General features: G+C 55.4%; 9 protein-coding genes across 9 annotated transcripts; 3 read left to right on the top strand and 6 right to left on the bottom strand.

Moving 5' to 3' along the window:
- Window positions 1–252: 252 nt before the first annotated feature.
- On the bottom strand, window positions 253–3,426 carry L226DRAFT_540545 (P-loop containing nucleoside triphosphate hydrolase protein). Its single transcript, XM_067681895.1, has 16 exons — window positions 3,119–3,426; window positions 2,776–3,018; window positions 2,545–2,701; window positions 2,398–2,492; window positions 2,203–2,338; window positions 1,979–2,151; window positions 1,838–1,914; window positions 1,714–1,782; window positions 1,607–1,658; window positions 1,481–1,555; window positions 1,273–1,430; window positions 1,092–1,210; window positions 1,001–1,037; window positions 899–947; window positions 658–810; window positions 253–586 (listed from the first exon to the last, which is right to left on the bottom strand). Exons 1-16 carry the CDS (start codon window positions 3,368–3,370, stop codon window positions 557–559), a joined length of 1,875 nt encoding a protein of 624 aa, XP_067529206.1. The 5' UTR covers window positions 3,371–3,426; the 3' UTR covers window positions 253–556.
- Window positions 3,427–3,937: 511 nt separating this feature from the next.
- L226DRAFT_495510 (uncharacterized protein) lies at window positions 3,938–6,264 on the top strand. Its single transcript, XM_067677520.1, has 4 exons — window positions 3,938–4,419; window positions 4,485–5,041; window positions 5,091–5,345; window positions 5,397–6,264. The coding sequence occupies exons 1-4, from the start codon at window positions 4,082–4,084 to the stop codon at window positions 6,125–6,127; spliced, it is 1,881 nt and encodes a 626-aa protein (XP_067529207.1). The 5' UTR covers window positions 3,938–4,081; the 3' UTR covers window positions 6,128–6,264.
- A 520-nt stretch (window positions 6,265–6,784) lies between these two features.
- On the bottom strand, window positions 6,785–8,160 carry L226DRAFT_473168 (Mn peroxidase MNP3; the record flags this gene model as incomplete). The annotated part of the gene is made up of 6 exons (XM_067676505.1): window positions 6,785–7,026; window positions 7,089–7,330; window positions 7,381–7,581; window positions 7,643–7,777; window positions 7,834–8,038; window positions 8,100–8,160. The coding sequence occupies 6 exons, from the start codon at window positions 8,158–8,160 to the stop codon at window positions 6,785–6,787; spliced, it is 1,086 nt and encodes a 361-aa protein (XP_067529208.1).
- Window positions 8,161–11,241: 3,081 nt separating this feature from the next.
- L226DRAFT_517002 (peptidase C1B bleomycin hydrolase) lies at window positions 11,242–13,210 on the top strand. The gene is made up of 5 exons (XM_067678498.1): window positions 11,242–11,778; window positions 11,832–12,350; window positions 12,404–12,506; window positions 12,567–13,012; window positions 13,071–13,210. The coding sequence occupies exons 1-5, from the start codon at window positions 11,350–11,352 to the stop codon at window positions 13,083–13,085; spliced, it is 1,512 nt and encodes a 503-aa protein (XP_067529209.1). The 5' UTR covers window positions 11,242–11,349; the 3' UTR covers window positions 13,086–13,210.
- Window positions 13,211–13,919: 709 nt separating this feature from the next.
- On the bottom strand, window positions 13,920–14,819 carry L226DRAFT_443583 (uncharacterized protein; the record flags this gene model as incomplete). The annotated part of the gene is made up of 3 exons (XM_067674847.1): window positions 13,920–14,049; window positions 14,301–14,450; window positions 14,656–14,819. Coding segments are annotated over 3 exons (444 nt in total), but the record flags the coding sequence as incomplete, so codon positions are not given.
- An 825-nt stretch (window positions 14,820–15,644) lies between these two features.
- Window positions 15,645–16,823, bottom strand: L226DRAFT_548493 (uncharacterized protein; the record flags this gene model as incomplete). The annotated part of the gene is made up of 5 exons (XM_067682595.1): window positions 15,645–15,989; window positions 16,042–16,344; window positions 16,396–16,434; window positions 16,493–16,568; window positions 16,621–16,823. 5 exons carry the CDS (start codon window positions 16,821–16,823, stop codon window positions 15,645–15,647), a joined length of 966 nt encoding a protein of 321 aa, XP_067529211.1.
- Window positions 16,824–17,646: 823 nt separating this feature from the next.
- Window positions 17,647–19,364, bottom strand: L226DRAFT_599794 (acid protease; the record flags this gene model as incomplete). The annotated part of the gene is made up of 5 exons (XM_067685668.1): window positions 18,916–19,364; window positions 18,340–18,858; window positions 18,132–18,312; window positions 17,777–18,075; window positions 17,647–17,716 (listed from the first exon to the last, which is right to left on the bottom strand). The coding sequence occupies exons 1-5, from the start codon at window positions 19,086–19,088 to the stop codon at window positions 17,647–17,649; spliced, it is 1,242 nt and encodes a 413-aa protein (XP_067529212.1). The 5' UTR covers window positions 19,089–19,364.
- L226DRAFT_319369 (uncharacterized protein) lies at window positions 19,285–20,244 on the bottom strand. The gene is made up of 2 exons (XM_067673868.1): window positions 19,496–20,244; window positions 19,285–19,443 (listed from the first exon to the last, which is right to left on the bottom strand). Exon 1 carries the CDS (start codon window positions 20,005–20,007, stop codon window positions 19,534–19,536), a length of 474 nt encoding a protein of 157 aa, XP_067529213.1. The 5' UTR covers window positions 20,008–20,244; the 3' UTR covers window positions 19,285–19,443; window positions 19,496–19,533.
- Window positions 20,245–20,497: 253 nt separating this feature from the next.
- L226DRAFT_576274 (uncharacterized protein) lies at window positions 20,498–24,229 on the top strand (the record flags this gene model as incomplete). Its single annotated transcript, XM_067685320.1, has 11 exons — window positions 20,498–20,552; window positions 20,613–20,627; window positions 20,686–20,918; window positions 20,981–21,097; window positions 21,162–21,254; window positions 21,310–21,450; window positions 21,506–21,932; window positions 21,985–22,421; window positions 22,481–23,745; window positions 23,800–23,869; window positions 23,930–24,229. The coding sequence occupies 11 exons, from the start codon at window positions 20,498–20,500 to the stop codon at window positions 24,227–24,229; spliced, it is 3,153 nt and encodes a 1,050-aa protein (XP_067529214.1).
- Window positions 24,230–24,458: the final 229 nt, after the last annotated feature.

Below are 24,458 nucleotides of genomic sequence, written 5' to 3' on the forward strand. Positions count from 1 at the left end.
GCCGAGACTGACGCGTCTTGGCACCTGCTCCGAAGGCTGTACAAAAAGGCAACAAGTTGAACAACCTCATCCTCTTTCTTTTACTAACCTTTTTGTCCCTCTCAACTACTTCCGCTACCTCCTGTATGTGTTTCTATTTCCCGTCGCGAAGGTGTCGCCGACCAGATGTTGCACTGGTTATAACCTGCCTTGCTCTCTGGATAAGTAGTCTCGGATCTTGTCAGGTCTCCGTCAAAGTCCGTTCAACCTCCGCGGAGCTAATATTACAGTCATCTCGCTTCAAGTTATGGAGTAATTTCAGTGAATACGAGAGGCAAACGAGAGTTCTGAGTACAGGCGCATGCATCGCCGACAGCCTGTCAGAGCCAGAGTTATTGTCGAACGATGAGGTTACGGCGGTCGTTGCGCAACAATACATCCGGACTGTGATATACAGCGCGCTCACTGCCCACATACACGTATGCTACATACAACGTCGCGTCGCGACGTTACTTTCCAGAGTACAATGACGGTGACAACGAAGAAGACGAGAAGCTCCAAGGACAAGCCAGGTCATTTACAATAATCGTGTGATGACGCCCAGACCCTGTCGAGCGTCGTCAGCATGGCGGGTTACACAGTGTCAAAGACATCAGGACAGTAGAAGCGAGAACGCACTTTCGTCTTTCCCTCGCGGAAGAGCAGCTTCATACCCTCCTTGATGAACTCAGGGTGTGAGATGAACTCGAAAGTCACCGTGGCTCGGTCTCCGGTACGAAGGATTCCTTGGGGGTGATCCATGGACACTATTCGCACCGTCTGGCGCACAGCCTACGAGTCAAGCCATGTCAGCACCTTGCTCGCGCAGTAAATATGTGATGTGATCGTAAGACGGATGACTGGACACGGAGAGACTTACACCGCAGTGCAACATAGCTTGATAGTTTCGCTGCAGGGTAGTGTTGTGACTGGGGACACGTCAGCACATAGCCACGCAGGCCGCGGCCGCGAGTAGACGTACTAGAGGATGAGGACCTGGCCCTCGAACTGCCGAACAGCTGCGCGATCTTGATCAGTAGACTATCCGCATACATGTGTAGGGAAGGCTTCACCTTTGGGCGGTGTTTCGGTCTTGTGCACTAATACCATGCCCTTTCGGACATCTGTGCGCCTTACACGCTTGAGCGCGAAGGAAACGCACTGCCCGGCCTCGGCACTCGGCACCCGTGCCCTGATGAGTACAACATCATGAGCCCGATGGTCAAGGATCCCCGCGCCACCACGGAGGCATACCGTTTGCGCTCTATTGACTTGATGACGGAGCTGTGGAAGTTGCCGTTCGAATCTGGACCGAAGAGGACAGCATCCCCAGTCTTGACTGTGCCCGAGTTCAGGATCCCATCGACCACTGTTCCGACGTACGGAACGGAGTAGACCTCATTGATAGAGTACTGCGAAACTATTGAGTGGACCATCATTATGTCCAACACATCCAGCTTACTTCTAAGGGTTGGTCAGTCAGGAACTTCTCGCTGTCGCTCTCGCTAGCTGGAAGCAGGTTGAGGAATGTACGCAGCTGAGTGGCGAGGTCAGCAACTGCAACGCAATCAATGAGGCAGAGACATACAAAGTCTAACCCCTCTCCGGTGACATTCGACGTCTGGAATACCGGTGCTAATCTGTCAGGGATAAAGTAAGCAAGCGGTTGCCTTCATTCAAACATAGGGGTCATACCGCTCCTTTCCGAAGGACTGCGCCACGGCTACGGCAGACTCGATGGACTTAACGAACACTGGCGTTTTCCTAGTAGGCGATCAGATCGCTTGTTGAGTCAAGAATGACAGCGGGCTGGACTGACCTGCACCCTGGGCTGCGCAGGATCTTGGACACTTGCTCCACGGTCTTTGCAAGGATATTTGGAGGGGTCATGTCAATCTATCACGAGAAACATGCAGTGCTCAGCCTTCATATTCGTGTATGGGAAGACGTCCCAACTGACCTTGGTTATGCAGACCACCACCGGCACGCCGAGCGCAAGTGCTATTGCTAAGTGCTCTTTCGACATTCCTATGAGTCCCGCGTTGCCTCCGACAATCAAGATGACACAGGATGGCGAGCCCGACGTTAACCCATACAGGGTAGTCTTCAGATATCGCTCGTGCCCAGCCAAGTCTGTATGAAATGCGATGAGCTTAGGTTTGGACAGTCGACAGGTATGCCCACCACTGAACGAGATTATCTTAGAGGCTTGTATTGAAATCTCCTCCCAGCCCATCTTCTCCCGGCGGATGACCTCTGGGTCATTCGAATGCGCTGTCGGCGGAAGTATTGGCTTCCCAGTGGGTCCAAATCCTAGAATCTGTACAACAGGTGGCGACGTTCAATATCAGACGAAGGGCGATGAAACTATTAACGTACCTCCATGCCCACGCTGGAGGTCCTTCCAGTCTCAATCTCGTGCTTGTGCCTGAATAAGCTCACTCGCGCACGTCCTCTGCCGTCATCCAACTGGCCTATCGACAACGCGCATGAGCAGCTATACTGTAGACAGCCTGAAAGACATACCTCTTGTCAGAACACCCAATGTGGTCGACTTGCCACTGTCCACGTTTCCTACCACCGCGCAACGAACCTCTGGAGTGGAAGCTACATCGGGCGGTGGTAATCGTAATAGTAATGCTGCTCTTGGATGATCTGTTCTGCTGTCATACAGTATTGACGTCTGTTGCGCGAGAGTATGGGACGTTGGGATTGAGACTTTCGAGAATTGATAGCGAGCTTGAAAGAGACACGCACCTTTCCGCCGACCTCGTCCACTACCGTGGTCGTCTCCTGAATGATAATGTCCAACTCCTTAGCCGTCCGCGCCGTTCCGATCCATGTATCCTCCTCGGCAGCAGGTTGCCCGGTGAACAGTCTTGCATGCGGGGGGTGCGAACCTATTCGGAACACATACTCGCCGAAGTTCCTCGTGAGTAACGAGGCAATCAGGTTCCGAGCTGTCTCGAGGTTTGCAGGTAACCGGGAGAGCAGTAATGACTGTCATTCAATGCGCCGGGTGCATGTCAGCGTAAATGGTTGACAAATGTGCGCGACGAGGTGAAGCGCGTTGCGGGGTAGGCCGGGGTAAGGCACTCACCTGGAGCTGCTCATCGATATCCGACATCACTGCATCCCCACTCCCCGGGGCGGCGGGGGCCGTTATTGGCTCTTTGGCCGGGGGCTTGGAGGGATCGGGGGCCTCGGTGCTCTCTTTCCGTGCATGCGTCTTGGTCTTCTTCGCATCTTTCTCAAGCTTCGCCCGCTCGGCGAGGGCGTGCGCGCGCTGCTTCGCGACCTCGCGGTGCGATATCTCGTCTATCTCGGTTTGGAACGTTCGTAAGCTGGTCATGGCGGAGGAATTTGGGCTCTAGAGGGTCGCCAGACAAGATTATATGCTGTCACGGCGCGAGTCAAGTCAAGTCAGAGTTGGGTACCACCGCGAATGCCAGGATGTCACTAGGCCAGCGAGTGTATGACTCGTCACGCCCTGCCTCTTACGCTCGGATCTTGAGTACAGCTCCCTATCACAGCATCGGCGGAGAGGACTCCAAAGCAGTATTCTATGCAGCAAATGCTTGCAAAACAGGTGTTCTGGACAGGAACTAGAAGACATGGCTTGCATCTCTTGCACTCAGCCCCGGCGACTGTCACGGCTTACTTGGCGCCCACACGTGATCACTTCCACAAAAAAGGATTGATACTTTGGTTATAACCAGGGTCCTCAAAGTATTCTTACTCGCGAGCTCTCCATGTGCAGAACATATCATTATCGTAGTTCAAGAAGCTGAATGAATCAATAAGGAATAGAACTTGCACGGTAACCCAGAGTGGCTTGACGCCTTCACGTGACATTATTTTTCCGAGGCGCTTAAAGTTAAACGAGTGGCATTCACGAGGTGGCGCGCGAGCCATCGTGGTTTGTGTCCTCATCCTCGCTCGCCGCATCGCAGACGCGGTCTAACGCTCTCATAAGCCCCGAGCTTCTCGCTTAACCTCATTTGAGCCTTCACGACCATCTCTACACTCTTAAACGCGTCGCGTTGAGCCTCGACGCGACTCCATGTCCTTCGTTCCGGGTTCATCTCGTCACCCCGGACCACGGCAACTGCAGGGCTCCAAACCTGGTCTACTCGACCCAACTCAGCCTGCACGCATTCTGCGCCATCCAAATTCAACTCTATGTTTCGCCGCATTCGACCCCCTGGCAGCGTCTGGCCATGCTCATCCACGCAAGCGCACTGACGCGGACCCAGCGCGACCGAAGCGCATCGTAATCGAAACCACCCCAGGGAATCGGATGCCAAGCAGATGGCGATTCGTTCCCCGCGCACGGCGCGCCCCAGGCACGCCAGGTTCTGAGGATGAGGGAGTTTGGCCACGGTTGGTTATAGTCTGTGGGTGCGTATTGTTGGCGTATTGTTCGGTCGCGCTCGCGTTCTCTGACTCCTCCCTACGTATTTCAGCGAACCCTTCATACTGTCTGAAGATCAGTGGGATATCTACAAGCTTGACCCCGTCTACGACTGTTTCATCCCTGCTGCTCCTCACCACTCCATCATCACTCGGAAGGAGCCATCCCTTCAGGATGCTTCGCACACCCGTGGGGACAGCACTGCTGAGCATGCGAAGAAGCGTCGTCTGTCTTCTCCTGCGCCTGACTCGGAAGAGCACAGGAATCTTAACAAGAAGTTCCGCACTGTCGTCTCTCTGGTCACGGATGACGAGGGTACCGACATCGAGGAGGCTACAGAGTCCGACGATGAAGATGAGGTGGAGGATATTGTGATTGAGGAGCTACCCAGAAAAGATCCAAGTAGTTCGGACCGTGCCAAGCAGCGACGCAAGGCGCGAGAGGAGCAGACGCGGGAAAGGCGCGAGAAGGTGAAGGCCAAAGCCGGGTCTTCTTTCGGGTCGAACCGTTCTCGGACACCTGAGATCGTGGACCTCACCATGGAGGACATTACCCCTCCGGAATCAACTACGACCAACGGTGTACCCGCCGGTTCAACCAAGCGCAAAGGTATGCTCTCGTGTCGTGTTCGTCAATACTAGAGCTAAGACCCGAGTAGTCTTCGGCGGACAGGATTCGCCAGAGGAGACCTCTTCACGCGGTCGCACGTATCAACCCAACAAACGTGCACGAACACTGTCACCAGGTACTGCGCGAGCCGACATGGAGAGGAAACGGGCAGAACGCGAGCGTAGACGCATGGCCCAACAACAAGAGCGGATAAATGGCATGAAGGAGCAGCGTGAACAACAATTCTGGAAGGGCGTCTTCGCAGACACGCCCCTGCCGACGCCACCGCCATCGCAGCACAATGGTACTGTGCCGATCTCACCATTTCTGTCGCATTTACTGACTACTATGCAAGATGACAGCCAGCGCACAGCTGAAGACACTCGACTCAACGACGAGGACGCGGAGCGTCAAGCGGCGATTGAGGAGTCTCGACGCAAGCTCGCCGAGCTTGAGAAGGATCGCCCTTTATGGGAACAAGAGGCCCGTAAACGTGCCATGCAAGAACAAATGGAAGAGGAAGCCCGCCGACTGCGCAAAGAGGAGGAGCAACTGCGTGCAGCGGAGGCCGCCGCTCAAGAACGACAACGCCAACGAGCAGAAGCGGCGGCGGCGGAAGCCCAAAGGCGTGCTCAGTCCGAGCAAGCACGCGTGCAGCAAGAGCGCGAACAGCGCCGGCGCAAGGAGCGAGCGCGGTGGTCCTACGGGCCATGGACAACCGGGCGCGCGATCGAGCGATACAAGGTGCTCTCCGACGAGTTCGATGCGACAAAGTTCTCGGTGGACAACCCAGCCGACTTCGAGATGATCCCCTGGCCGGTCCTGCATTCGCCTGTCACGCTGCGGCTGGAGGATATTGAGTGGTCCGCTGTCGAGGCGTTCTTCGACGCGGCTAAGAAGCACATGCGTACGCAAGACTACAAGGTGTTTGTCGAGAAGAGCCACAAGCGGTTCCATCCGGATCGGTGGCGCGCCCGTGGTATCCTCAAGAGTGTCTCTGACGAGGAACTCCGGAACTGCCTCGAGGTTACGGCCAATACCGTTGCGCAGGCTTTGACGCCTATCTGGAGGGCTATGAAGGGATAGGTGGATTTGGAGAAGAAGCTTGTACCCATGCACCAGGAAGGTGATCGTATTCGACTGTATCGGGAGAACTATTGTATCACTCGACAACTGGCATACCCCTTGTAATGATACATCCGCCTCGTGCGCTGATCCTCCTTCACTTGGCATGCTCGAAGTAGGCGAAACGTCTTCCTGAGGGAAAGTCGTAGAATATCAGGATTTGCCGGAAGTTGAGTTTCCTTGCATTCGTCTGACAAGTCCTGCACTTTACTGATTGAACGCGGACAAAGGCTTTGCTGATATGTTTCATGATGAACGACCCACGTCAGGGGCGCGGGGACGTGGACATTTGCGGTCGCCATTCAACGTAGGGCTCGTTTACAAGACAGATGATTCCGGAGCTAGCTCGGTATTGTGTCTGTTCTGTCCTTGACCAGGTGCACAGTATACTTGACGGTTTGCAGCAAACGTGATGCTCGCAGAGAATAATCAAATTTATCCCATGATACAGATATGATCCCAAAATACATGTCTTGAATCACGAAGCAGGGATTCCCAGAACAGAATCCACTTCCGGCCCAAGCAGCGTGTCTAAGAGGTTGCGAGTCGTTTAGGAGGGCGGGCTGTATGAATACGATGTCAGCGACTCCGCAATCATAGCAGGATGCCACAAGAAACTTACACAGGGGCGACGGTGGTGACCGGGCCGGGGTCGGTGGGGAGAGTGGGGAAGGGGGTGCTGGCGCAAGCCTGCTCGATGTCGTTGTGGGTGAGGCCAGCGGGCAAGTGTGCGTTGGAAGCCGGGGCCGGGGGCGTGGGGACGACGTCGGAGCAATCGACGAGTGAGCTTTCGTCGTGACCGAGGATGGTCATCTTGCGGAAAGCAGCAGCGAAGGCAGACTGAAGCTTGGCCTGGTTGTCTGGAAGTTGTGTGGTGAGTTTACTGGTCACAAAAAGCGGTCGAGCGACGTTGGATACTTACTGACGAAGGACTGCCACTCGCAAGCAGTGCGAGAGTCACGAGCGAGCTCGGAGTCGGACTGGAGACGAATCTCGCCGCCGAGGGGAGACTCGACCTCACCCTGGTTGCCGCCGGTGCCGGGGAAGAGCGTGCCACGGAGCTGGGTCTCGATGAAGAACTGGGTGTCGAAGAGCTCGGGAGTCGAGTCGAAGGGGGTTCCCGGGATGGAAGGGTCGACGTGGTCGGCCGCCGCGACGGTGTGGCTAGAAGGCTTGTCAGTGAGAACTTACATCCCTGAAGTCGATGTACTCACGAAGCGAGGAGGGCCACAACCTCAGCGGCGGTGAATCCACCGGCATCTTCGAAGCGCTGCAGGATGCTGTCGACGGTGTCGAAGGGCTCCGGGACAGTCAAGTCGGGGGCGGGCTGGGTAGCGTCGGGGCGGCCGATGAACACCGCAAGACGAGGAGCCCCGGGGCAGTTGCTTACGCCGATGGCACCAGCAAGCTGGATGCTGTGTTGCGCGACAAAGAGAGTCAGTCGCATGCATAGCGCACAGTGCGGAGTAAACCTACAAGTCAGCCGTGGTCAGGTTGCTGCGCTGGACGAAGGGGCGCTGCTCGTCAATGATCTCGTCGACGCCGAGGTTCGCGTGGAAGTTGGTCTCGATGTCCTCGAACAAGGCGATCGAGCCGTCGGCACCTCCACCGCTATGAGGGTGTCAGATATGCAGGTCACGGTGTGATTAAGCAGTATTCATACTGACCCGAACTGGCCGCGGGCTGCGATGGCAGGGGAGATACCAATGGCGTCGTGGAAGGTCAGACGAAGAGACTCGTGGACCTCCTCACCGCACTCGCCGCCGTCGAAGAGGTTGGTCTGCAGGTCCTGGATGACCGGGAAGAGCGCACAGCATGCCGCGTTGGACGTGACGCTGCCGTCAGCACAGGTGACCCGACGGACAAGAGCACCTATACCAAGGAATCGGAAGAATGAGGATTTGCAGCCAAGAACCTTGGCGGGGAAACTGACCGTTGGCGACCTGAAGAGCCGCGAGAACCGAGACGAAAGACGCGAGTGTCTTGAAGGCCATTGTCAGAAGAGGAGATGACTGAGGAGAGGTAGATGACCTGAAGATTCGTCGTCGTCGTCCCAACACCTTTATACTCGTCCGTCCTTGTGCAAGCTGTACTGCTATGTCTCAAATTTGCGAGAGGTATGTAGTCTGCCAAGGAGGCTGTCCAATCACGCTGCGCCCATTCTGACAGCGTGAATGCGAAAATCCGAGACAATGGGTGTATGAGGGATGCCGCAAAGTCGGTGTGTCGTCGTACAGTTTGTGCGCAGCCAATCGAATGCCAGTCCCAGCTCGAACGGCATGGCGGGTACCCAGTGTATGATGTTCCGACGCTGCTTGCATAGCACCGTACCAAGCTTCGGGTGCGCTCCTGAGAACAACGAACATCGGAGAGGGGTTCAGGACCTCGGCTGTGGGCAGCGTAGGAGATGGAACAAGGTGATTGCGCGATTGCTACCGGTGCCTGCGAGCACGACCACGGTACCGATGCCACAGTGGAGTGGATGCTCGAGAATCTGCGACAAAGGAGTCAGTTGACGAAGTGGACATATGCGAAGCCGAACTGACATACCACAATATTGGGCATGCCGGAAGAGCGGCATCGGGAAGGTAAGGTTCTTGGTGAGAGTTCATCACCTGGAACGCTGTCCCTGCAAACATGTGTGACTTCAGTGATGAGTCCTACGTATCGTCCTAGCCACTTCAACACATTCACCTAGCGAATCAATCTGAGTGATCGGCATATCTATCTGACACCTGTGCGCATATAGGTCCATGTGGTACGCCTGAACTTTGTCAGTGTGAGTGAGGGTTGTCGGTGGACTGTACTCAGTACAGACCTTGGCAGGGCGGAGACGCCCAAAAACCGCCGACGTGGAAGACATTGCCGGAAACGGAACGTGTGTCAGTTCGCAGCCCAAACGCCTTCGGTGCCCAGGATCCCAACGTTGCATAATTTTCACAGGACGTTCGGCAACAGTGCGAAAGCTGCTGTTCTAGGTGACACAGAGAGGTCCATAAGCGCACTGCTTCCTGTCGCACTCACCCGGCCAGCGTGATGACAGAGTGTCCCCGGATGTATCGCTCCCACAGCTGTTGAAAACCAGATGAGCGCGTCCCGTATAGGCCCACGGTATGTGTGTCGTGGGGAAAATGAGGCGTGCATGCTGAGGGACACAAGCGTCGTGCACCACATTGTGAAGGTGAGTATAGTCATCGAGACACGCACCTGCATGTTGCGCTCCACTTCGTGCGATTGAAGTTCGAGCCTCGCTGAACAAGGTATACATGGTCAAAGAACGAGGAAGGTCTCCTCTGGAACCAAATTTTCGTTCCTTGGGCACTCCCAGCTTCCTGGGAGGAGCTTGAAAGCTTATTCCCATGCTCACGAGGTCCTTCTCATGGTAGTACTCACGGCTGTCGGCCCTGCTGCTGGGACGCGGAGTCAAAGACAATGATAGGTACTCACGGAGGCAAAGCAGCGGAAGGAGCTAGTTGTGTTAATTTTGACACGGGATAGGGGGGACGAGAGGTATGCTGTACGATGCGGAGCAAAGGCATGAACAATTGGGAATTGTGAAAGCCCCTACTTCGCATCTATACCGTCGGAGGAACTCTAACAAGTCGAAGGATGTATGAGTATAGCCGTTTGGACTCATAACCATGAGGAATGGACTAACCGAGGCGCATCTACGTTGCGGACAGATGGGGACAGAAGGTAGCTTGCGCGTGCATGCGTCGTAGAGGTCTGCATGTAAGGTGAGCAGTGTTGACAGGAGACGCGAGAACACATCTGCTATGGTAGCTCGTAGGTGAATGTAGAGAGGCTCTGGGGACGATCGATACAGCCGTATTGGCAGATGGTCCGTCGGTCGTATCAAACGAGGGAGCGCGATGATGCTGGAGACCACCTAGACGCACCAGCTTTATACGTTCCTCTTGAATACAAACTGTTCATTAACCGCCGTAGCGCAAGACGTGTATCCTGTCGGTGCATGGGCCAATGACAGTGGACTTGTTTCGTTCTCCTCTACCACAGCAGCGGATGGGCGGCGGTGCCCATGGCGTCGGTTATGTCGCAGCCGATCGACATGGTCTGCTGGACATTGTCGGAAGTTCTTCGCCAGGTGACAACTCACTCTGAATGTGTTAGACTCCATGTCTGTCTTCTTCTGTGAATACAGGACATTGTGGCATTCAGCAGGTGCTCATCTCCGCGCGAGACAAGCGCATATATCGTCTCCAGGCACGGTCATGTCGTCGGAGGCAATGGAATTGACTGCAACTCGCAAGACTTCAACCGATGGAAGGGAGACAGTTGAGAGTAGGTCGTAGTCGCCACACCCATGGGTCGACATGGCGGAAGTTACATCCCTGGCAGAACGTAGGAGGACTGCACGAATGTATTACGTTTATTGAGCGCAACACACGTGCCGAGCGATGCATGTAGGACTCACATGTTCCAGGGAGATATATGTTACGATACACTCCGAGTCATTGCATATCACATCGCGGCAGGCCATGCCCCTTTACGAGGAACTAGAGCGAGCCTAGTCTTAGGCGGAAGATATCACAAGCAGTAGTACTAGAGGCTTCGAAGATGATTGCGCTCTTCAGTGGACAATAAAAGCTCCGCAGGCGAATAGATCGTCCAGTAAGTATTGGAGGACATTAGTAGGTGGGCACAGGGTAAGCAATGATGTCCATGCAGTTAGCAGGAAAGGCGCCTGGGGGCAAGACGCGATCAGTCACACTCAGATGATTGAGGTCACAGGCACGCTCGGAAGTCTTGGCGCTGTTCGTTTTCTCAGCTTGCGCCTCTCCAGCGTCCTCTGAACTTTCTACTGCCTGAACGTTCTGGCCAGCTTGCTGCAAGCAGTCATGGCCGGACTAGCAGGGAATAACGGACGGACGAGGTGGACGTTGCGTTTTATCTGCCATATATGGCGATACATGGATGAATCCAATCCACCAATCAGCACGCGTCGGTTTATCAGAGGGTAAGTGCCTGACTGGCTGTGGCCTCTGACCGTGTGGGGGATGCACACATGCTGAAATGTATATTGCAGGCTATCTGGCCCACATGCGCCGCGGCTATCCTTAGCCACTGCGGCGCGGACATGCCGTCGATTGAGTACTTATCACGGATGACTACGTCGAGTCGTCCTCACCTTCCACTGCCAGCCTGACATTCGACTCTGCGACATGGGATCCTCGTCGTCCAAGCCCACCGAGTCTACTCAGGCTGACTCCCGCCGTTCTTTTTCCGAGAAGAGCAATCACACCTTTCGTGAGCTGTCTCAGTCTCTTGCGGACCTCCGGATCTCTGCGCCTCTCTCTGCGGACGGTGCGCTCACCCTTGGACACGTCGATGGCTGGGAAGATGCAGTCGCGCAGTCGCCCAAGCTGCAGCTCTCTCGCACGATCCTGAACCATACCAACATCCGCGAGACCCTGGTTTCACGGAAGACCGTCATCGCGGATGCCCATGTGTTCAACAACGAGGTTGACTTCAAGACCAACCCCATCACGAGCCAGAAGAGCTCCGGCCGGTGCTGGCTATTCGCGACTACAAATGTCCTCCGGTACAGCGTCATGAAGAAGCTAAACCTCGACGACTTCCAGCTTTCACAGGTACGACCTGACTCACTCTTACAACTTCGCCAGCTTATGCACACTTCGCGTAGGCGTACCTCTTCTTCTGGGACAAGCTGAACAAGTCCAACTATTTCCTCGAGCTGTCCATCGAGAACGCGGACTTGCCGATTGACAATCGGCTAGTCGACTACCTCTCAGACGAACTCATCAGCGATGGTGGCCAGTGGGACATGGTCGTCAACCTCTTGGAGACGTACGGCGTTGTTCCCCAGCCCGTCTACCCCGAGTCACTCCATTCGTCCCTCTCTTCCCCTATTAACACCCTCATCAAGACCAAGCTGCGCGAACATTCCCTCATTCTCCGCGACCTGTCTTCGTCTCTTCGGGCCAACACCTCGCTGTCCGAGGAGGCGATCATCCAGACATTGCGGTCGAAGAAGGAGGAGCTCCTCAAGGAGGTGTACATCATCATGAGTGCAACGCTCGGTGTGATACCCAAGCCGGACGAGCCTTTCACCTGGGACTACCTGGACAAGGACGGCAAAGCTGCATCGTGGACCGGTACACCAAAACAGTTCTACAGGACATTCGCGTATGACAAGTACTCGGTGAGTATTCTTGGTCGAGTAGTTTCGGGGGCATCTGACTTATCACACTCAAGCCTGCGGATTCGTTCTCTCTTATCAACGACCCGCGTAACGAGTACGGCAAGTTGTACACGGTCAACAAGCTCGGCAACATCTGGGGTGCCCGGCCAGTCCTCTGTACGTCCACGTTATGCCCACATGCTTCCCACCTTCATATCTCACCTGCCACATGCACAGACGTCAACACAGAGATCGACAACCTCAAGCAGGCCGTCGTGAAGCAGATCAAGATTGGCCAGCCCGTCTTCTTCGGCTGCGACGTCGGGCAGTTCTCCGACCGCAACGCGGGCATCATGGACACGGCGCTCTTCGAGTACGAGGCAGCATTCGACATCAAGTTCGGGCTTACCAAGGCGGATCGCTTGCGTACGAACGAGTCCTCCATGACGCACGCGATGGTCATCTCGGGCGTTCATCTTGATGCTGCCGGCAAGCCTGTGCGGTACAAGGTCGAGAACTCGTGGGGTCCCGACGTTGGAAACAAGGGTTACTTCGTCATGTCGGACGCATGGTTTGAGCAATTTGTGTACCAGGTCGTGATTCCGAAGGCGCTTGCACCGAAGGAGCTGGTGAAGGTGTTCGAGGGCTCGGAGAGGGTCGTGCTGCCGGCCTGGGACCCTATGGTAAGTCGTGATATCTTTGTCTTGCTGTGACCGCCACGCTGATCGTTCTATGATGTAGGGCTCGCTTGCATGAATGGCGAACGTGCATTCCGTTGGATGTTGTGGACTGTGCGTTGAGTATGTGCTGTTGTACAATCAGGTATCAGGTATCTAGGTGTGCAGTATCTACTAGTCAATCAGGTCATATGTAGCGGAGAGTCTCCTCGATCGGTTCTCCGTCTCGTGGTGGCGCGGCAGCTGGACCGTCAGGGTGCCGGCATTCGGTGATCCACAACACTTGCAAGCTCCGTCCCGTCTTCGTACTCGCTATCCCCCTGCCCGGTCTGGTGCGAAGTCGAAGTGGAGAACCCCATATCGACCAGCTCACTCATGCACGAGATGAATGGCGGTAGTGTGTTGGTGCGTTGCGATCCGGGCCCGGACGCCGTTGATTCGGTGGGGTTGCTCGAATCGGGGATGAAGCGCACCGTGGTAGCGGTTAACACGCTCTGGGTGGTATAACGACCGACTTCGACCCTACGGAGGTTGAGGAGGAAACGACATGCGAGAACGGATGTTACGCTGTGTTGCACAGCGTAATGCGATCCAGTTAATCTAATGTTGTAAGAGGAGTCAAAACACTCACGGGTCAATGAAGATGGACACAACACTTGAGTTTCGCAGGAATTGCTCTGCCTAGCGTGGATGAATGTCAGTAACCTCATAAGTCGCGGTGCAGAGTCGCAGTCGGAGAGCACGGACCCCTGTCTCTGTGAGGACTGTGTGTAGGATGTTCAGAGCGGCCAGCGGGCTGGATGTGTTGTATAAGCACCAAGGACAGCCGTATTGGTAGTAGGATGTTACTACAGACGTACACAAAGTACATGATACCGCTCTTGAAGAGGACCTGAGCAATAGAAGGACCGATAGAGACTTGCACGTTTCGTGCCGCAAATGATGTCTTCTGCCATGTGATGATGATGACCAAGAGATCAGCAACGGAGAGCATCCCTCTTGAGATGCCTGTGACTGCATGACATAAAGATTCGGGTATAAGGCTTGCGCCAGTAGAAACCACTGGGTACTCACATCTGTAATACCAGGCCGCTGTGAGCTACACCAATCGGACGTCGCGGTTGTGAAAGGAAGGAGGAGACTCACATAACTCCCATTTTATGGTCCGCATTGTCGTCAATCACGCAACCCCAGTCGGGCAAATACATAGGCTTCTCCCATGCAAAGTGCGCCTATCATAGTGTCAGTGGATGCGGTATGTACGTAGGCCAGTCGATACGATGCAAGCGCGGACATAACACGCACCGAGTTCGCATATACAGGGCCTAAGGCGAATAAGAAGACGATCGCCGCGAGGATCTTGTTCTTGGCCGTGAGTGCGTACACGCGCAAGGCCGAAAATGCTAAGGAACCTCGGTCAGCCGCGGAGGGGATGATGGGTAAGCTCGTATGGTGCACTCACCAGCAGGGAAGACGTATATGAGGAGTTGTGTGACCATGATCGTGTACATGTAGGCCTCGCAGCTGGATGTTCCCGTTTCGTGTGAGACCTGCGGGTACACAGTCGGGACGCACGTACCTCTGAATGGTACGACATCGTCCATCAGTGCTGAACGGAATGGCATAGCCAATGGCCAGGGACCAGCTACGTAGCACATACCATTCCTCTGAGATTGTTCGTTGGATAGCCCATGATCCAAAAGATGATGACGAGGTAGCGGATGGCAAAGTATAAGATCGACGCGGCTGACACGCGTCGATTCCAGAAGAGGTTGATCTCTTCGTCCAGGGTCAAGAGCCAGTCATAGCATATATACACTGTGTACAGTCGCGATCAGTCAGGATCCAAGCAGCGCTAAGATTATGCTGAAGACTGGACTCACCGAACGTGGCATAACTGCAGCATAGCGACACGAATCTGTGTGCTCGAGTGAGGTCGAATGAGGTATCCGGATAATTGACATGATGCGACGCACGAAGACTCGTATTCTGCGATGATTTCAGCAACGTCGGAGGAAGACATGTTATAGGTCGTGCGGTACACTCTGCGGGGGGCGACTTCCCTATAGCGCGATCAGTCCCATACTTTATGTATGTAGTACTCGAGCACCTTCCGATGGACACGGGATCAACGTCGATCAACGCTTCTACTTGTCTGGTAACGCCCAAAATTGTTGCCAAGCGATAGCCTTATTCAGTTGTTGCGACGAACGTAAGCAGTGCCTTGAGGCCGCAAGCTCATGTCCGTGAGCGGTCGGAGAAGATCGCCATCGAACGCGCTGATCAAGTGGGGTTAGAATCACTCTAGCCTTGGAGAGCAGTGCATGGAGCTGCAGCTGCATCATTGTTTGGTGGGTTTCCGCGGCACTGCGTACGGATATTTTGCCCTTAGAACCAACCTTGGTATTCCCATACCTGACGGGCGGTGCCTGCGAGCAGTGCCAAATTCCCGCAGCCTGCGCACGCTGCCAGCTTTGACGAGTACTACGCGGTTCATCTTGAGAAGGCCTCAAGATGGCTACTTTTAGATGGTCAAACTCGATGAAATGCAAGTTCGTGTATGGATGCTCACTGTGCTGTGTCGTGTAGTATCATCAAATAACCCATCATAACATGCAACTGAGAAAGCTGATACAACTCACATGCCTACAACACGTTGCAGGAATGTCAGTAACTTCCATCCGACCCGATAATCGGCGATGTGGTCCAAGACATAGTACGTCCAGCTCAGTGGCGGCGTCTTGTACGCACCCCACGAAACGTGGAATGACGGAGAGAGCGTCGACCAGTATCTACCGGAGTTTCGCAAGCACTCCCAATCCATAGCCAGTGTTACGGGGAGAGCGTACGTGGCCTTTGTTGAAGTCTTGACGGCGTACTCTAGGAATTCCAGCGCTTCTGGAGCGCTGAAACGTTCCGATATGAAATGAGTGGTCATCTTGTCAAACAACGGCGCCAACATGGGAAATTCGGTAGTCGCATGCTGCAACAGTTTAATAATGTCGTCGCTACTACGAGAGAAAGGGTAGGCTTACCGAGAAATGCAGTTTGAACATGTTTCCTAGACATGCGACGTCGAACGCAAACGGATTGTACTCAGACTCGCCAAAAGACACATCCAGCGGGTGATAGGGAGATAACGCAACCATCGCTCCAGAGGCAGGGGCGCGACAACTTCTCAGTGGCGTGTCTAGCGGGAATTGCAGTGCGCGGTCGAAGTCAAAGAGACAATATGCTATCTCTGGACTGCGTCGATGTTCTCTCATCTCCGCCTGAATATCATAGACCGATCGATACAACGAATAGCAATTGACCAGGATGTTCTGGTGGTCAAGATCCTACGAAACAGGTCAGCAAGGTGAGCGACGATGCTGCACGGAGAATTATACCCGATGCGCTATCCGGTGGTTGTGTAAAAAGGCAAGGCCCTGGGTAGACGGACATCAATGAGGGAAGCAACGGTGTACTTAACGAGTGAATACACACCTTCAGTAAGCATCGTACATAATGGATCACGTTCCCGACCGTTTCAAACAATCGTAGCTTGCCAGCATGTCCCCACCTGCGACAAGCGGATCAGTAAGAAGAAAGTGGACATGATAATTCAGACGAACCGTGGCGTCACAATGAACGAGAACTGGTGGGGTGTGTCGAGGATAGCTAAGGGCGGCAAGACGCCCTGGAAGTTTCCCGGAGACGTTATGTCGCAACGCAAGAGGTCTTGGCATATGCGATGTTCTACAGAGTCCTTGCTGATTATTTTCAGCATGACATCGCGTCCGACAGCGTCCTGCGCCGGGGCAACCTTCAGCTGCATGAGCTGATGGGAGGTAAGCAAGTCAAGTCAAAATATGTCATAGCATACTACGCACGGAATTATCTAGAGATTGTTCGTCGGAACGGTCAGGAAGACGCAAGGCATATGGCAATGAGGCAGATGCCGTTGTTTCAGGTGAAACCCACAACTCGGCGACAAGGGGGTAGGGCGTGAAACCTCGAGCAGATAACCAAGTCCTATACGCGTCCCAAATGAATGCAATGTCAGCCCAACAGACATTGCCTTCGTTGCCTTCAACAGTAAAACGGTCGAGTTCAATCTATTCATCATGTCGGGTAGGTAAGTCAGATCGACGCGCATGTTCGGCTACGTGTTCGACTCACATCGGGAACATCGGCTTCCATGGTCGACTGTTGATAACTGGTGTTCGAAGCAGACAAAGTTGTATGACGCAGCGGCAGCACAGAATGTGGTATACGGTAGATGTATGAGCAGACAAACTCAGTGAGTCGCATACGGTTGCCAGCCAGACGCGTGCAACGTCGGGAGGAGCGGACCGGCCAACGCGGCAAGTGGAATATTATATAATCTGTCGCAACTTCTCGCCAAGCTTGAAGTACTACCTGCTGCTGAAGTCGCCAGCAATAGTACTTACATACTGTCCTATCGTTCCAGTTCCACGGACTGAGCCTACGATGCTTGAATGGGAGGAGTTGATTATGTAGACGCCAGATAAAACCTTGGGCCGAACAACTCGTGGAAGCAGAAACATGAATAACAAACAAAGGAATCTTAATTGATATCACGTCGTTCCAGACGACATACTAGTATACAAAGGAGCGAGGGTGGAAGGCGTTTCGTTCTACTTGAGACTGGCAAAGCCAACAGCGTTCTGGTCGAACGAGAACACCGAGTAGACGTTCTTCATGAAGCTACACAAGTCACCATCAGCACTTTTCTCTCTCATGCACTCCCTATTCTGACCGACTCACCTGTCTCCAACGAGCCACACGTTCGTGCCCAGCCCCAGGTCCTGGCCGACAATCGCTCCAACACACCGCGTTGCGCTCTCGCGGCCAAGGTTCATGTTGGCCGCGGAGATCGTCCAGCTCTTCCCGCCCCAGCTGAAAGCGACATTGTTCGGAACAGAGGTGCACGAGAACGTGTAGAAGCCGTTGCCCGACGCCTTCGAGCCCGGAATGCTCGCGTACAGCGTGGCAACCTGGCTCGGAGGGCCGTAGATGAGCGTCGTACCCGAGTCAATGATCGTTCGAATGTTGGACACGACCGACTGTCATCATTGTCAGCGTCAAAGTACTGAGGGCTGAGAAAGCCCTTCTTGCGTACCTTCGCCCCGACTTGGATCTTCCCGCTCCCGATCTGCCAGAACCCAGAGCCCACGACGGTGTGGTACTCGATCGAGCCAGTGTACAGCTTCGAGTTCGTGCCCCCGAGGTATAGTTCCGAGCCAGACTTGGCGAGCTTGAACGCGAACACGCCGGTCTTCACCGCGCCCTGCGCCTTTGCGCTGTTGAAGAACGGGTTCTAGTTGAACTGGGAGAGCGCAGGGTACGCCATCCCGAGGATCCCGTCGCGCGCATCGCCGGCAAACGACGACGAAAGCGTCGTCACGGGCGCAAAGTACTGGTTCTTCGCCGTCACGCCTGCGACGGTGACCGTGTCGGTGTACACCGGGCCAGAAACAGAGGAGCCGTCTCCGTATGAGATCGAGAACTGGCCAGACTTGTGCACGGACGTCGTCGAGGCGGTAGCGTTGTATTTGTCCTTGCCATTGCACGTCGAGCTCGTGCAGTTCGTAGAGGGAACCCACAGGTCGGACGAGCCAGTGTCGAAGTCGATGAGGAACGACTGCTTGTTGCTGCCGATCGTGATCGTACCGGCCCAGTACTCGTCATTGGCCTCGTCGGTGAGAGGCTCGGCCTGGCGTGCGTGGAGGTCGCCTGGAGAGGTCCCGGTGAGGTTCAAGGTGGCGACGGGTGGGATGTATGCGCCATCGTTGAACGCCTCTGGGCCACGGTTCCGCTCGAGGTTCAACAAGTTTTGGCGGTGCTTGCTGGAAGAAGGGAGTGAGTGAGTTGGGGGCACTGCGACGATCGAGGTGAGGACTTACTTGCGATCGCGGACAACCTGCTCGGCCGCACTGCGGTAGTCGAATGACCCGTCGTCCTTGGTGAGCGCACTGCGCTTCTGGAACGCAATGGGAGTGTCAACTCCGTCGACCAGCGGGGTGGAGGTGGCTGACAAGACGAGGGCCAGAGTGATCAAGCTGCTCTTAATGAACATGACCGCGAAGTGTACACTGTACGTTTTTACGTGGGTGGTGGAAGTGGGAGTGCAGTAGGAGAGGTGAAATGATGCCTCTTCGTCGTCGGGGAAGGCCACCTTTTATGTCTCTGGTCGCACATCCGACGACTCGGGCAGAAAGAGGAAATTCCGCCGTCATGCAAGCCAGAACTGGGTTGCAGCTGTCGGGTAGTGCAGATATGGATGGCCGCGAAAGCGCTTCCGCTGGGATGTAGGCCAGATTGCAATTGCGAACTGCTAAGTGAGCTAGTCTTCGGACAGTCGTCGGAGTTGACCACAATCGAGGCCAAGTTGGGTTTCGGACTGGCTAACGGTGTCGACACAGGGATTGAACCTGCGTAATAGAGTTGAGCTAGTAGGATACGGCGGGCGGATCCCAAACTCACATCATGAATTGATCATACTAAACGTTCCCGAACGGAATCTATGGAGCTATCAGAGAGCTCTCCGACCGCGAATTTGTCTGTGGGATATCCCGTAGACGTGACACATTGCAGCGAGTCTTACAACTTGAGGGATGTCCAGCAGGTTGACCAGGGTTGTAGTGCGCGTAGAACAGTGTTCCTATGATCGACCTGACCCGAAGACAATATTGCATGGAAGTTCGCTGGAGGGCTTCATGTGTCCAGTGTTTCCCGGACCCGGAACCGAGTAAGGGCGAGGAGTGGGATGGTCGATGGAGGCGTACTTGTTCACGATGATGCTCCTCCGTCACAGAGCGTTCCCACCACTTGCTCGGGGGTATAAAGCAAGAGAATGGGCAGAGAACACGAACCTTTCTGTCCCCTCTGCCTCCAGCTTCACTGGCGGAAGCACCAGTGCCACGGCGTATATACGGCCGCGATGGCCGTGCGACGTAGAGGTGGGATCCATACTCGAGAAGTATATCCGTGTCCATGCGCCGACAATATGAGTACACTTCAAGTCGCAGCTCGGAGACTAGTGGCACGAAGAATGCAGACGATCGCGACCTTCATTCCCGTCGTTGGGTGATCGGTTGCTGCCAGCGGAAGCAAACGGGAAGTTGCCTGATCGCATAGCGAGTGCATTGCAGGCCACTGCAGGTGAACGCAGCGGACCAGCCTCTGCAGCGTTGACGAGGAGAAGAGACGCGTCGCAGGCAGTCACAACGGTGAGGAGGCGCCCATGACGCTCGCAAACAGGCGACAACAGAAAGACGAACATGCGCCTGCCTGGCCTGCGGCTGCAGACGGTTCATATTCGCTCTCCTCCGCTGTGTGACCTCACTCCTCGCCTCATCCCTCTCTAATCTCATCTGGATACCTTATCACTGCCTCTCACGACTGTATCTTTACGCTTGCGAACCTCCACCATCCCGCTCTACCCCCCGACCATCTCATACAAACTGACCTTCATCCAATCCAATCATGTCCGCGGTCAACGACTCCCTTCATACCCTCATGATGCGGTCCAGTACTCCCGGTACGTCTCGATGCATGTACTCTGCCCATGCGCTAGATTGACCTTCCAACTATCGTGCAGCATCAAACGAGAAAGGTATGATTCCCGTTCCAAACCTTGTTGCCTTGCTTGATGACCGCATACTCCCGGATAGTCCTTCTATACCTTGACGGAATGGACAAAGACCCCCCGGAAGACGATCGAGCCAGCAGCGTGGGCTCTCAAGTCCCCCGCTCTCCGCGCCCCAAAAGCAAGGGCGCGAGTAGCGTCCGGCAGTTGGAGGACCTCGCGGATGAGGGAGAGAATGGTGGCGAAGACATTAGGTCTGACGTCCAAGAACATCCCTCCGAGCTCGGTCGAACTATCCCTATACACACTACCGGTATTGTGAGTGCTCCGAGTGCCGTCTCCGTCTTCACCTTGAAGAGACGACTGACTTCCCACCCCAGCCGGAACACGAACCAGGTCCTGACGACCCGCCCGGTCCTAAGTTTGAATCCTACGGATCTTCTTTTGGCAATTTCGGGCCTCTTCCCAGGGAAAGCTTCAATGGGCGAAATGCCGTCGTGAGTTCCTAGCTTCTTGATCGTGAGGAATGCTTCCTAAACATGCCGCCCTCCGTGCGCTCAGGCGAGCCCCTCAAAGGCTGCCGCAGTGCCCCTTCCCGAGACGTCTCTTGGAGTGCCTAGCTCTCCAACTCAGAGTCACCCAAATCCATTCCAGGTAACGTCTTGTTATTTATACTCGCCTTGCGAGGCCAAATCTGACGATATATCAGCAATTCGGCATGGCACCTGCGGCTACGACTGGTATCGCAGCTTCATATGCTGCTGCGCCCAGCGGGGTAGGGTCTCGCACTCGTCAGGCGGCCTCCACCAAAGCTTCACAGAAGGCCCCTTCTGCGGTCCCTGAGAACGGAGTACGTAGTGTTCGCTCTTGCTGCGTTTTGGCCATAAGCTCATCGCGCGGCGTAGATGCTTTCCCCGAAATCTGCGTCGCGCGCACTGTCACCGACACGGACGGGCACGGCTGCCGGCGGGGCTGCTCCAGAGCGGCCATGGTCGCCACGGACTGCGGCTTCACAAAACCAATCAGTCAAGTCGCGCAACACCGCGAAGACGAAGGGCACGGTCTACCCGCCGCTGCCAGAGTCCGTCGTTGACGACGGTCAACGAACGAACAAAGCATACTCGATATCTCCATCAGAGTCAGCCTCTATGATTGGTACTCGACGTGCGCGCCAGCAAGCGGTGATGGAGCAACAACGGAAGGAGTTGGAGAGGGTGGAGGAGCGGGAGCCGTCACATAAGCCGTCGAGGTCCGTGAGGAGTACAACAGAGGTCAATGGACACCCTCAGCCCAGTAAAGTGGGCACGAATTATGCGAAGTCGCAGAGTGCTGGTGAGTCGAGTGCTTTGTGGTGCAGTGTCTTCGCGTTCCGACCACCGTCCAGCCCGATCGCAAGGCCCGATGTCCCCACGAAGCCAAGCTACCGCGATGCCGCGCGAGCCCAGCGTCGCCCCGACGGAAGGTCGGTCGCAGGCACCCCCAATGTCCCCTACACGCTCGAAGCATCCGGTGAAAGATCCGGACACTACGCCTACTCCGTCGCGCGCCGCTACCCCGGACAACTTCCACCTCAATGCCGAGGAGCAACGCATAGTTCAAAGCGTCCTCGGTATCCCCGCGCGGACGCGAACATCGTATGCGCTCTCCACTATGGCGCCTTCGATGCTCGAGCCTGAAGTCGTCAACTCGCACTTCCACGATATGGAGCTGTGCCAGTTGCTGCATGCTTTGGATCAGCCGATGGGCGAGCCTGTTAAGAAGGCGGTGCGTAAAGCCGTCAGGGCTCGTGTCAAGAAGCTGGGCTTGAAGTACGACAACGAGGTAAGCCTTCACGACCCTATGTGTTCGTCCGACCACTAAGTGTTCGTACGTCTGTGCAGTCTATCAAGGCATATCGGAAGTCGTACCATGACCACGATCCTGCGGTACACCTCACGGCTGCGTTGACAGGCGCCAGTTCGAAGGCGGGAGGGCGTTCTCAAGTCGGCGGTCCAAATCAAGAGCCTCCCGAGTGGGCAAAAGAGCTGCTCCAAGGCTTCATCAACATGCAGAATCGTATCGATGACCTTGCGCCCAAGATTGAGAAGAGCCTCAGGTCGTCGCGCGGCGGCTCGTATATGTCCGAGCGTGGCAATTACGCGAATGGCCACCACCACTATCCCAGCTCGCAGATTGATGAGGGCTACGCTCATAGCCACATGACACAGACCATAGACATTCACCAGCACCCGACTGGAGACGAGTCAATGTACCAGACGGGCGAGGTGGACATGATCAGAGATTCAACACACCTGCACACGCTTCCTGGTTCGATGCACCATCACGACGGCTCTATGCATGGTGCGATCCGGGAGGAAGATGTGTACGAGGATGAGGACGATCAGCACTTCGCGAACACCGAGGCCGACACCCGCGGGCTCGAGAGCGACTACGCTCCCGGATTGCAAGATCGCGAGAACTCGCCCGGGCAGCAGTATCTCGAACAGGAGCTGTACAAGCTCCGGATCAAACCCACGGGCAGCCAGTCCGTCGCAACACACAAGACCTGGGAGCTCGCGCGGGACGACGGGGCAGAGTACGAGGATGAGGATGGCGACGCGCAGGCAGCCATCACCGAGTCCGGGCTCCCGGAGATCCCTGACGGGAACACGGGCGCGTACACGCGGACGGGATCGCCCCCGCTCCCACCGCTGCCGCAAGAGCCGCTCGACCAGCACCACGAACCGGTGTGGCAGCAGGGCGAGTACGGGAGCGAGCCGCGGATGCTACCGCCGTGGCAGCGTATCCACCAGCGGCTGTTGAGCTGGGCGATCGTGTGGCCGATGACGGAGCTGGACAATGCGGTGAACAGCTGCGCGCGCGGGATGCAGGTCGACGAGATCGCGCTGAGCATCTGGTCGACGCAGACGTACAAGCGGTACGTGCGCGCGAAGATGACCGACAGCCCACCGGGGCGTGTGGACAGGCTGTTCGTGCCTCCGAACATGGCAGACGCGATCAGCACCGCGGTGTATAATGGACGGCATGGGGACGCGTGCGGGATGTTGAGGGATCTGTGGGCGCCGTTTGGGCTTGAGGGGATCCCGAGGCTATTGATCGTGCTGGCGAAGCATCGGAACGATGATAGCCACTGGGTTGTACATCGGTGAGTGCTGGATTTTGCCACGTGTCGGACCAGTAGCTCATATTCGATGTGCAGGTTCTCTTTACCTGATGGGTCGCTTACAACTTATGATACGTACCCGGAGCGGTGTCTCCCTGACGGCCGCGTGAGTAGTCATATTTGCTTTGTTAGGACCCAGCTGGTTGACACGTTCGTGCTTGTCTAGCCTCTTGGCTGGTGGTTCGCCATTCGGATCGCATGGCCGGACGCCATCTACCCTAGCCCGGACCACCTCATGCAGAAGATGGTCCGTCTGCACCGACCGATGCAGCTCCCGATCGAGAATTCTGTCGCTGCGGCGGGCATCTGGCGTAACCTGCTTATGGGCTCAAGAGCGGAGCGCAGTCTCGATCTCGAACGATTACGGGACCTCATCAGCACAGAGGTGAAGAACCTCAGGCAGCGCAAGATCATGGGCAAGCTGTCGATAGGCGGGTCGAGACCGAACTGGGAAGACATGAACTGAGACTGAGGTCCATGCATCCCGCCGTCGCTCGGGCTTCGCTTCATCTATCCTACTTCTTTGCAGCTCTCCGAGCGACGCGCTTCGCTGCATCTACGTTACGACCACCCTAACTACAAATACGAGCAGCACGACCGACATGACAAGCTTACGAAGCCCGCCCTTTACATCCCACCCCGCTCTCCCCTGTTACCCATTTTGGACCACCCTTTGGACGCGTAGTCGCCGAAAA

This window comes from Lentinus tigrinus (genome assembly GCF_003813185.1).
Source record: "Lentinus tigrinus ALCF2SS1-7 unplaced genomic scaffold L226scaffold_59, whole genome shotgun sequence".
In the NCBI taxonomy this organism is placed as follows: domain Eukaryota; kingdom Fungi; phylum Basidiomycota; class Agaricomycetes; order Polyporales; family Polyporaceae; genus Lentinus; species Lentinus tigrinus.